Here is a 12143-nt window from a genome sequence, read left to right as displayed (position 1 = left end):
ACTGTGGATGTAAGATTAGTTAGGCATGCTTTGTGAGCAGTATTCAAGGACAATCGTTCCTTTTTGTTGATGGATAAGGTTGCTAAGAACGTCCATTCATTAATCCCAGTTGTTATGGAATTAGGAGGTCCAATTAAAATGATGGTGAACTGGATGCAATATCACACAAGGCAGAAATGCTGTTGTACTGAAGATCAGCATGCCTGTGATTCATATGCAGGTCATCACAAGTGATTCAGTTTAGTTTTAAGTCTTATTGTTGCCTTCCAAGCATTTCCTGTTTTAAGTTAAAATGTTTACACAGGCCCAGTGTTACTGTTTGCATCTACACCGATCAGGCAAAACATTGACCACCTACCTAATATTGTGTTGGTGCTGCCAAAACAGCCCTGACCCGTCCTGCACTGTGTATTCTGACCCCTTTCCATTAGAACCAGCATTAACTTCTTCAGCAGTTTGAGCAACAGTAGCTCGTCTGTTGGATCGGATCACACGGGCCAGTCTTCTCTCCCCACGTGCCTCAATGAGCCTCGGCCGCCCATGACCCTGTCACTGGTTCACCGCTGTTCCTTCTTTCGACCACTTTTGATAGATACTGACCACTGCAGACCGGGAACACCCCACAAGAGCTGCAGTTTTGGAGATGCTCTGATCCAGTGGTCTAGCCAACACAATTTGGCCCTTCATCAATCTCAAAGCTCAAATCCTTACACTTGTCCATTTTTCCTGCTTCTAACGTCAATTTTGAGGACAAAATGTTGACTTGCTGCCTAATATATCCCACACACTAACAGGGGCCATGATGAGGAGATCATCAGTCTTATTCACTTCACCTGTCACTGCTCATAATGTTATGCCTGATCAGTGTATGCTGCAACAGCCTCTGAGAAGGTACTGATACTGAGAAGAAGCCCTAAATATAGAACCTTCATCGGCATGTTGTGCTCGGGTCATGTTGTTCATATCTGAATGGACAAAGATGATTGGTCCAAGGGAGAGTCATATGATGTAATCCACCAGCAAACCCACCAATAGGATTAAGCCTGATGCACCTACAGTGAGATTTACAGTCTTTTGCTGTGCTGTAAATAAAACAAAAAGAAACCTTAGTCTGCATGTAGGAAGGAGTGCACTGTACCGGAACCTGTTAACACGGACTGGGGGAGTAGCACAGGTAATATAAAGCAATGTTATTGCACATCTGTCAAGGTTAAAAGAAAATAGATTTAGAATATGTTCTTAAGTTTAATTAATATGTTTAATTGAATTGGCCATATCTTTTTCCAGTGTATGTCATTTCTTCTTTTAAACTGTCCTGAAGCATGTCACATTTGACTTTGTGTTATTTTATAAAACAAGACAAATATATAACTTAAGATCCATAAGTAACCTGAAACATTTTATACAGACTGTTCACACAGCCTTGGTGCTGTAAAACTGTACATTTTAAGCCAAATGTATTTCATTTTTTCCCCCATTCAGACATTAAAGTTATAAAGAATAGATAATCATCCGATTGTGAAACCTATATCTTTCCAAGAAGAGTTATTGGATTTCCGTGAGCCATTCTGCCTCTACATTGTTTATCTGAGTGTATCTGCAGTCTTTTGGTGGTAAGGTTTCATTGTGGTCTGTCTCCTGCCATTTATAGAAGGTTGGTTGTTTCCACAAGGGTGAACAGTTTGTACACAATGTCAAGGGCAGCAAGCCCACAGTTCTAATAAACAAGAGCAGAGGCTGGGCCCGTGTTTGCATACATATGCCTTTAAACACATACTCAAAAATAAGGCAGATAAATGGAATTATCTGACCTTCATGCCTTTAATTACCTGAGAGAGGTATGCTTAGGGTTGTTATTGTTTAATCAGAAATGACCTATGGTGTGTTGTGAAATCAAGTAGTTATATATTGAAATGAAAATGATGGTGAATGGAGAGTGTAATATTAAATCAAACATCTGAAAGGTACAGTACATGATAGTCTACAACCTTATGGAAGTTGCTAATATAAAAATTAACCAGGAGGGGGCGCCCTAGCACAACGCTAGCTCCTGTGTTTTAATGTTGCCTGGAGTTTTTTTTCTGTATGTTTCACCGGAAACACAAATAGCTTTGGTTTACTCTTTTGCTTTTTAGGAACTGAGTGATTTGGGATCTTCGGCCCAGGCTTTCATTTTTCACCTCGTTTTCTCCCTCTGTGTTTGTATGTGACGTATGTGATGGGCCGATACGTCACTGCAAATCTGGGCACTACCTTTGGGCCACAGAGGTTGCAGTTACTGTACAGGATAAGGAACCTCACTAGCATCAGAGCTTTGTCTCACCTTGCTGAGACTTCCTGTCTCATTAAACCCAACAAGTCATACCTGAACTGGAGAAGTTCCCTCAAACGGGTAAGGCAGAGACCTCTGAGGACCACTAGTCTGAAACATGAAGCTAAATTATACAATGTCCAAGTTTCTCGCATGTATTCCGCTTCCAATAAGGAGGCATTTCAACCAGAGGCTCCAGTAAGGGTTTACTCTGACAGTAAAGATAATGTTCAGATCCAGAGGATGCAAGAAAGATTCGGAGACTCTTTCAAGCATTTGTCTCAACACATCAATATGTATTTTAAGCAGAAGGAGATGTCTGGATCTTGTGGTGCTGGTCAGGCTGTATTTATGTCTGCCCTGCAGAAGCCTTTTACTGGGGTGCAGAGACAAGCACAGACCCAAAATACCATTGAAGGTAAAGAGGTTGAAGAGCTTAAACAGGTGCAAAATCCATTCATTAGCCAGTCTCAGGGATCACCTTTGACTTCCCAATATCCAGGATTACAGCTGTTTCATATGAGTTCTCTGGTGACCAGATTTGGGGAGAGCTATAACTATTTAGCCAGTCATATAAACTCTGTTTTCTTGAAACACGTCTATAAGGAGGTTCCATCATCTGAAAATATACTTGGAAGAAACAGGACAATATCTAAAAGAGTTGCCAAAAATCAGATCAAAGAAAATACGTCTCAAGAAACCGGCCCGACTCGCTATAATGAAGCCACAGCAGATGCTGATGTTTGTAGCTCCTTGGAGGAAGGGTATCTTCATTTTGCTCGTCATATCAACCGATACTTTGGTGCAAAAGTGACTGATACTGTTAAGGAATCACTACATCGGCAAGACCAGGGCTCAGAAAGGCACACGATGGTGTATTCTATGGACCATCAGAAACGTTGTGCAGAATCACAGGACAGTCTTCCTCTCCGTCCTAAATCTCTTTTCCATATGAGTAACCTCACTACACACTTTGGGGAAAACTATGCCTACATGGCCACTCACATCAATCACTATTTCAAAAGCTCTGCCGCTGCACATGAGCAACTGGAGAGAGATCCATACAGTGGACAATCTGGAAATACTCTGGAGAAACATCCATCCTTATTCCAAGGCCTTTTAAACCCCTTCGGCATTCAAAGACTTGTAGGGAGCTACCTGGGACGGGCTTCTCGTAGTCCTACCACTGTGGACCCTGCCCTGGACAGTGTGGTAAGTCATGCTCCAGCTAATTGCTCCAAATATCATGCATGCATAATCAGTCATTTCTGGATAATTTAAGTAATTTACCTATTTTTACCTATTTAAGTAATTTACCCATCTTTGTTTTTAGTGTTCTATAATTTAAATGAAAGTATATGGCGATTTGTAACAGTAAAAGTGCTATATAGGCAGTGAGAAGACAGCTGGCCGAGGACAGGACTCGATTTCTACTGGGCAATCTGGAGAAATCTAGGGCACGTTCCTCCATCAGCTCCTGTGTAGAAGAGTTGAACACTCACCTAATTCTCAACCCAGCATGCAAGAATGTGGTGTGGCAGGTACAAATTTTCATTCACCTTTCATTCACCTCATTTGGCATGTGTTCCTTCATTTGTTAGAGATTGCTTATGGGAATTTGTCTGTCTAGGAAAAATCAGCGATGCATATCCTGAAGCACCGCCGGCTGTTTTGGAAGGATAAGAAACTTCAAGCTGCCTTTAGAGAAACTCTAGCCCTAATCGGCTATGTGGATCCACTCAAAGGTTGGGGGATACGTGTGCTGTCCATCGATGGTGGTGGCACCAGGTACAGAGACTCTCCAAAAAAATCAGAAGTGTGATGAAAATACACTATATTGCCAAAAGTTTTGGGACACCCCTCCAAATCATCAAATTTCAGGGGTTGGGCTCGGCCCCTTAGTTCCAGTGAAAGGAACTTTTAATGCTTCAGCTTCATACCAAGACATTTTGCACAATTTCATGCTCACAACTTTGGTGATGACCCCTTCCTGTTCCAACATGACTGTACACCAGTGACCAAAGCAAGGTCCATAAAGACATGGATGAGTGAGTTTGGTGTGGAGGAACTTGACTGGCCTGACCTCAACCCCATAGATGAATTAATTCAATTCAATTCAATTTATTTTTGTATAGCGCTTTTAACAAAGTGCATTGTCTCAAAGCAGCTTTACATGAGAAACAACATAAAAAAACAACAAACATATAAACAGACAAACAGTCCTAGATGTTATAATTAGAGTGGAGACTGTGAGCCAGACCAAAACTGGGACATCTGCCTTTACATGCACATGAATGTAATATGGAGTTGTCCCGCCCTTTGCAGCTATAACAGCTTCAACTCTTCTGGGAAGGCTTTTAGGAGTGTGTTTATGGGAATTTTTGATCATTCCTCTAGAAGCGCATTTGTGAGGTCAGGCACTGATGTTGGACGAGAAGGTCTGGCTCACAGTCTCCACTCTAATTCATCACAAAGGCGTTCTAACGGATTGAGGTCAGGACTCTGTGCAGGCCAGTCAAGTTCCTCATCCCCAAACTGTTCCCACAGAGTTGGGAGCATGAAATTGTCCAAAATGTCTTGGTATGAAGCTGAAGTATTAAGAGTTCCTTTCACTGGAACTAAGGGGCCGAGCCGAACCCCTGAAAAACAACACCTGAGTTCAATCATTTGGAGGGGTGTCCCAATATAGTGTATTTTACCAGAGAATATAGGGTGAAAACTGTGATCTTAGGATAGCTTCTTCTTCAGAGGGGTCGTTCCACTGCAGATACTTAAACAGCTGGAGGTTCGGACAGGAAAACGGGTTTATCAGCTCTTTGATTATGTGTGTGGAGTGAGCACAGGTAAGCTATTGTACAATTGGCTAAACATTTCTACAATTAATTTTGGACACGGTTTCTGAAAACACAGTGACACAAGGACTTTGTCCTGTCCTTTCAGATACCTTGGCCACTAACTCTACAGTGATTGTGTAAATGGAAGTCTCTGTATCTCCTGGTCATGTCATCAGGAGCTGTTTTGGCCTTCATGTTGGCTCTGGCTCATTTCTCGATTGAGGAGTGTGAGGAAATGTACAGACGTTTTGGCTCCGATGTTTTCAGACAGAACCCTCTGGTGGGCACTGTAAAAATGGGCTGGAGTCACTCATACTACAACACAGAGACATGGGAGATGATCCTGAAGTAGGTTTGTTTTATATTAAACAAATGCTTATTTTTCTATCACAAGTAGGCATTAAATTTTTGGCAGTTAATTCAAACACTTCTCTCACAGGGAGAAGATAGGTGACCAGCTCCTTGTGAGAACAGCCAGAGATGACCGGAGTCCTAAGGTGAATCCTAAGATAATTTTCTCTATCGGCTCATAGATGCACCAGTGCACCAGTAATGTGCACCAGTTATGCTGTCCTGAGATGCCCATAACCAGTGCCTTAATATCTCTCATAATCAATGCAGGTGTCTGCAGTGAGTGCAGTAGTGAACTGGGGTACAAGTCCCAAACCCTTTATATTTAGAAACTATAATCACTCTCCAGGACGCCTCAGCCGTTACGCAGGGGGATCTGGATATCAGCTCTGGCAAGCAGTACGAGCTTCTTCTGCTGCTCCAGGATACTTCCAGGAGTTTCCCCTATATAACGACATACATCAGGTCAGACTGGTCAAACAGGCATGCTGGAACACAGTTTTATATACAGTTAGTGCTCTTTTATCTATTCTCAGTAGTGTTTTCTCATCTGCTCTAGGATGGAGGTATCATTCTGAACAATCCCAGTGCCCTTGCTGTCCATGAAAGCCGGCTACTCTGGCCCAATCAGCAGTTCCAGTGCGTGCTGTCTCTAGGAACTGGTCGATATGATAATGCCAGAAGGGGGCCTGCCACATCTACGAGTCTCAGAGCCAAAATCAGCAACTTGATCAGCAGTGCCACCGACACTGAGGGTTAGTCTGCAAAACAATGATTTTTGGCTATCTTCATTTAATATGCAAGTAATAAAACACAACAAGGGGTGCTGAGCAGTGAGAGGTGAAGTGAATAAGACTAATGATCTACTGGATCAGAGCATCTCCAAAACTGCAGCTCTTGTGGGGTGTTCCTGGTCTGCAGTGGTCAGTATCTATCAGAAGTATCCTTTAAGTTACAACTTACAGGACTTAAAGGATCTGCTGCTAACATCTTGGTGCCAGGTCCTACAGCACACCTTCAGGGATCTAGTGGAGTCCATACCTTGATGGGTAAGGGCTGTTTTGGCAGCAAAATGGGGACAGGCATGTGGTCATAATGTTATGCCTGATCGGTGTACAAGCCATAAATAGTTTTTCATTCACCAGCCTCTGCTTTTTTAAGACAAAAATCAGCTTGTCATCTTACTGAGAAACCAGAAAGTCCTTTATCCTGAAGACTTTCCCAGGGCAGAAAACTTACTGACCATTACAACAAGCTGGCACTTTACATTCTTTCCATATTTATTACCTAAATGTCTTCTTACAAAACAGCTCCAGCATATCAGTTGTAAATTTTCCTTTGTTAAAGAAGAATATGTGTATAAATCAATATATAATCAGCTGGACTTGTACTCTTCTATCCAATTTGATATTCCACTAACTAAAGTGTCCTATTTCAGGTGTACACACTTTGCTGGCGGATCTGCTGGAGCCAAATGTGTATTTTCGCTTTAACCCAATGCTGAGTGCTGAGGTCTCACTGGATGAAAGCAGACCTGGTGCTCTGAAGCAACTTCAGCTGGACACTCAGCAGTATTTAGAGAGGAACGAAGCCAAACTGAAACTGCTTTGCAGTGTACTGGGTGAAGAACGCACCACACTTGGGAAAACTCGGGACTGGATCAGTGAGAAAGCCTGGCAGCTACAACAGCACTGGACATGACTGGACAAAGGACATGGGTTTAAACAGTCACTAAACTTTGCTCTCTTTACATCTGTGCAATATTTAAATGAAGTGGTATCAATGGTAATGCTCCTTTAATTCTTCCGTTGTGCAATGATGTCATATAAAATGAACTATTGTAAACTATTGTATTGTGGGTATTAAGCTGTCACAAGGGGAATGTGCAGTGGTGTATGATTTCAGGATCTAAACAGATTCACATTACCTCATTTATGAATTAGCTGAGTTAATTCACGGTTTTGTCATTTCCTGCATACACTGACTTTATTTTCTGACATTTATATTAGGTATTAATTCCATACAGGGTGAATTACATGCCAGAAACCTCAGTAGGTAGCAGCCATTAAAGTTAACAGTGACCATAGACCATTGCACTGTAAGTTCTCTAAGTTGTGAGGTGGGGCCTCCATGGATCGGACTTGTTTGTCCAGCACATCCCACAGATGCTGGATTGGATTGAGATCTGGGGAATTTAGAGACCATTCCTGAACCATTTCTGCTTTGTGTCACGGCGCATTATCCTGCTGAAAGAGGCCACAGCCATCAGGGAATACCGTTTCCATGAAAGGGTGTAGATGGTCTGTAACAGTGATTAGGTAGGTCGTACGTGTCACAGTAACATCCACATGGATGGCAGGACACAAGGTTTCCCAGCAGAACATTGACCAAAGCAGGACACTGCCCCCACTGGCTCGCCTTCTTCCCATAGTGCATCCTGGTGCCATGTGTTCCCCAGGTAAGAGACCCACACGCACCCAGCCATCCACGTGTAAAAGAAAACGTGATTCATCAGACTAGGCCACCTTCTTCCATTGCTCCGTGGTCCAGTTTTGATGCTCACGTGCCCATTGTCGGTATTTTCGGCGGTGCACAGGGATCAGCATGGGCACCCTGACTGGTCTGTGGCTATGCGGCCCCATACACAACAAACTGTGATGCACTGTGTATTCTGACCCCTTTCTATCAGAACCAGCATTAACTTCTTCAGCAATCTGAGCAACAGTAGCTCGTCTGTTGGATCGGACCACACGGGCCAGCCTTCGCTCCCCACGTGCATCAATAAGCCTTGGCCATCCATGACCCTGAGATACAAAACAAATATTTTCTGATGATGTGATGTGCATACATATAGTGTATATAAGTAGTATATAGTGTGATATAAAATAGTATAGTAAGTATAGTATTATAGTATATAGTGTGATATAAAATATTTTGAATGTATTAGTAATTTCTTGATTCTGATCCAGGAATGGCACAAGTTTGTGTGACTGTGTGTTCAAATCTGTTACTGTATTGCAAATAAACTGCAAAACAAAATAATCCTTTTTATGAAATTCTTTCTCTTCATTTCCACATTCCACATTGACGGACATTATGTGGCCAGGTGTGACAGACATATATGGCCATATTCATGACCAATGACCTCTGACCAATGATACTCTCTCACATACAGTACAACCTTTCTAAAACACACAGAAGATAAATCGGTGTTTTGTTGTTTTGTGTGAACGAATGAACAAAATGGTTTTCACAACATAATCCAGTAAATATAGTGTATCCAGTGAATATACTGTATATTTAGTATGTGTTGGTTTGCCCAAAAATACTTGTGCCATTGATATGCTAGACGTAAGTAAAATAAGAACGCAGGTGAGGCAAGGTAAAACATCTCCAGGTACCCAAAAACATTAGATTACTCGGGTGTAATATTTCCAATTCCTCTGCAGTTCTATTACACATAAGATGTTCTATAAGATCCTATTTTAAAAAAATGCTAGAATTAAAGGTTACAGGAAATGGAGGCACTAGTATACATTACTACAAAAAGCCAAATTTTAGTTCCTCTTTGATGTCATTTGCTTGTGACTGGGAAGTAGTGTTCGGCACACACTGCGGTGGTCATCGCGTCCAGTGAAAAGGCACATACTTTGCAGTTTTAAAGGCCTTGAGTGGGCAGGCCTTGAAGGTGTGCCAAGAGGTGATACTCTTCAACAAAGCATTGAAATCCCCAGAGTTGACCCCCAACTGTCAGCTAGGTCACAGTTCCTGATCACCATCTGACTTGATCACCATTTGGTGGTGAGAGCTGGGATATGTACATAATTATTTAAAGACCATTGTATGTTACAATAGATTTTAGAGTGACCTACACTTGACATGCTGGCATTTTGCTATCCCTTCTTTCTACTATATTGAGCCACTTCTCAGTAGCAGCACGTTTATCTTAGTCATTTGTTTTCATTAGTTTCTCTGCCTTTGTCTCAGACTGCACCGTTCTAGAATTGGCCCATTACTCACCATGGCATTCTGTTCAACCATCGAACATTTTAGCATCCTCACAAATCGAATAATAGGCGATGTAAACATAAAATAAACAATAAACGGCTGCGTCTATACTTCTCCAGTTATTTTCAGCCTTTTTTCTTGGGTGTCTTGTTCTTCTTCGTCCTGTTCCAGTGAGTCTGATGCTCTTAGCCTCTCATTCTTGTTAGCTATTTATTACATTATTACATTATTGCATTATTTATTACAAGATTACCTAAAAAGAAAAAATAGCTGAAGGTGTGAGACAAAAAGGCTACTCTGGGAGCTATGAGACAGCAGAGCTACCCACTGCACCTCCATGCCATAAGCATGTTATATTATGTTCAAGTTTCTTTCAATGCGATGGCAAATTCTGTGCAGTTCCGCAGTAACCAGAATGAAATATATAGAAAAATATCTAGAAAATTAAAATATTTACAGTGAAATAAAATAATAATGCTGTAGTAGTAGTTCTATTATTAGTGGAACACGTGTGTGTCTGTGTGTGTGTGTGTGTGTGTGTGTGTGTGAGGCAGTGGGAGAGTTGCTGGCAGAAGGGACAGAGCGGTCATTCTCTCCATCTCAGTCTCTGACCAGTGTAACTTTTTCTCATATTCTATCTCAGGTGCAATAGATAGAAGACACACGAATGGCTCCAGCTCACTGATGTTCTTACGACTTATCCTGGAAAAGGAACTATATCTGAAATAATAAATGGCAACTAAATCATCAACTTTGGTAAGAGAATCAAATTCTTGAGCTTCAATGGTCATTTAAAAGCAAAGAAAGTAGAACAGGTCAGATCTGAGTGCTTTGAAATTTTTTGCAGTGACGCAGATAAGCTCTGATGTGGCACCATAGGTACTGTATGTGTAAACAGAGAGCTGGGAGGAACCTACATGCATAACATGTGCTGTAGTGTGTGTGGGTGTGTGTGTGTGGGTGTGTGTGTATGTGTGTGTGATGATGATATCATGGTATTTTCTGTCTTGTGTAGAGTTTGTGACTCAGCTGCTTTGTGTATGTCGTAGGAGGAGGGAGATGGTTAATCCTGTCTCGAGAAGTGAAACTGATTCAGTGAGACGCTAAGATTTTTCTCCATGACTTCGGTCAAACCTCATTAAAGGTTTTTGTAAATGACCATTTCACCGAAATCCATAATGACACTGAGCCATGCCATTGATTGAATGATCAGTGCAGCACCTTTCTTTAGTGTAATCCTTCAATCATTTTATTCCTGTCTAAACTCAGTACTAACTAAATGAATTTGAAGGTCTCAGAAGAATTCCTGTTTCCGAGAACATTTGAGCTGGATAATAACGGATCAGGAATTTTGCCTCGTATGTAGTAATTTGAAGTTATCTGTTATCACTGCTATTTGAGGAATAGTTCTACTGTAAGTAAATAATAAAAATAAGCTACATTTAGCTCTGTCATTACCTTCATAATACACTGTATTGCCAAAAGTTTTGGGACACCCCTCCAAATCACTGAATTCAGGTGTTGTTTTTCAGGGGTTGGGCTCGGCCCCTTAGTTCCAGTGAAAGGTACTCTTAATGCTTCAGCTTCATACCAAGACATTTTGGACAATTTCATGCTCCCAGCTTTGTGGGAACAGTTTGGGGATGACCCCTTCCTGTTCCAACATGACTGGTCAACAAGACATGGATGAGCAAGTTTGGTGTGGAGGAACTTGACTAAGCATTTGTTTAATATAAAACAAACCTACTTACATCTCCCATGTCTCTGTGTTGTAGTATGAGTGACTCCAGCCCATTTTTACAGTGCCAACCAGAGGGTTCTGCCTGAAAACATCGGAGCCAAAACGTCTGTACATTTCCTCACACTCCTCAAACGAGAAATGAGCCAGAGCCAACATGAAGGCCAAAACAGCTCCTGATGACATGACCAGGAGATACAGAGACTTCCATTTACACAATCACTGTAGAGTTAGTGGCCAAGGTATCTGAAAGGACAGGACAAAGTCCTTGTGTCACTGTGTTTTCAGAAACCAAAATTCCAAAATTAATTGTAGAAATGTTTAGCCAATTGTACAATAGCTTACCTGTGCTCACTCCACACACATAATCAAAGAGCTGATAAACCCGTTTTCCTGTCCGAACCTCCAGCTGTTTAAGTATCTGCAGTGGAACGACCCCTCTGAAGAAGAAGCTATCCTAAGATCACAGTTTTCACCCTATATTCTTTGGTAAAATACACTATATTGGGACACCCCTCCAAATGATTGAACTCAGGTGTTGTTTTTCAGGGGTTGGGCTTTCTTTGTGGGAACAGTTTGGGGATGACCCCTTCCTGTTCCAACATGACTGCACACCAGTGACCAAAGCAAGGTCCATAAAGACATGGATGAGTGAGTTTGGTGTGGAGGAACTTGACTTGGCCTGCACAGAGTCCTGACCTCAACCCCATAGAACACTTTTGGGATGAATTAGAGCGGAGACTGCGAGCCAGACCTTCTCGTCCAACATCAGTGCCTGACCTCACAAATGTAGAGGAATGGTCAAAAATTCCCAGAGTTGTAGATGTTATAGCTGTAAAGGGCAGGTCAGCTCTATATTACATTAATGTGCATGTGAAGGTCCCAGTTTTGGCCTGGCTCC

The 12143-nt window shown here is 41.9% G+C and overlaps 1 protein-coding gene across 2 annotated transcripts; it reads left to right on the top strand.

Moving 5' to 3' along the window:
* The first annotated feature begins 91 nt into the window (after nt 1-91).
* LOC131365647 (calcium-independent phospholipase A2-gamma-like) lies at nt 92-8491 on the top strand. 2 transcript variants are annotated; one of them, XM_058409372.1, is made up of 10 exons: nt 92-1174; nt 2136-3523; nt 3703-3852; nt 3942-4099; nt 5060-5154; nt 5322-5493; nt 5585-5642; nt 5767-5961; nt 6056-6251; nt 6935-8491. In XM_058409372.1, the coding sequence occupies exons 2-10, from the start codon at nt 2219-2221 to the stop codon at nt 7195-7197; spliced, it is 2592 nt and encodes an 863-aa protein (XP_058265355.1). In that variant the 5' UTR covers nt 92-1174; nt 2136-2218; the 3' UTR covers nt 7198-8491. The 2 variants fall into 2 exon arrangements, with proteins under 2 accessions (XP_058265355.1, XP_058265356.1); XM_058409373.1 differs by lacking the exon at nt 6935-8491 and having other exon boundaries at nt 5846-6192.
* The last annotated feature ends 3652 nt before the right edge of the window (nt 8492-12143 follow it).

Source organism: Hemibagrus wyckioides, linkage group LG15 (genome assembly GCF_019097595.1).
Source record: "Hemibagrus wyckioides isolate EC202008001 linkage group LG15, SWU_Hwy_1.0, whole genome shotgun sequence".
Taxonomy (NCBI): Eukaryota; Metazoa; Chordata; class Actinopteri; order Siluriformes; family Bagridae; genus Hemibagrus; species Hemibagrus wyckioides.
Note: the sequence above shows the minus strand (reverse complement) of the source record. Positions and strands in the feature narration are given on the sequence as shown.

Excerpts from the sequence above, each read along its gene's own strand:
- LOC131365647 (XM_058409372.1), top strand. The coding sequence starts at position 2,219 with ATGGGCCGATACGTCACTGCAAATCTGGGCACTACCTTTGGGCCACAG. Across the intron at positions 3,524-3,702 it reads ACCCTGCCCTGGACAGTGTG|GCAGTGAGAAGACAGCTGGC; the intron begins GTAAGTCATGCT and ends AGTGCTATATAG. Across the intron at positions 5,962-6,055 it reads TATATAACGACATACATCAG|GATGGAGGTATCATTCTGAA; the intron begins GTCAGACTGGTC and ends CATCTGCTCTAG.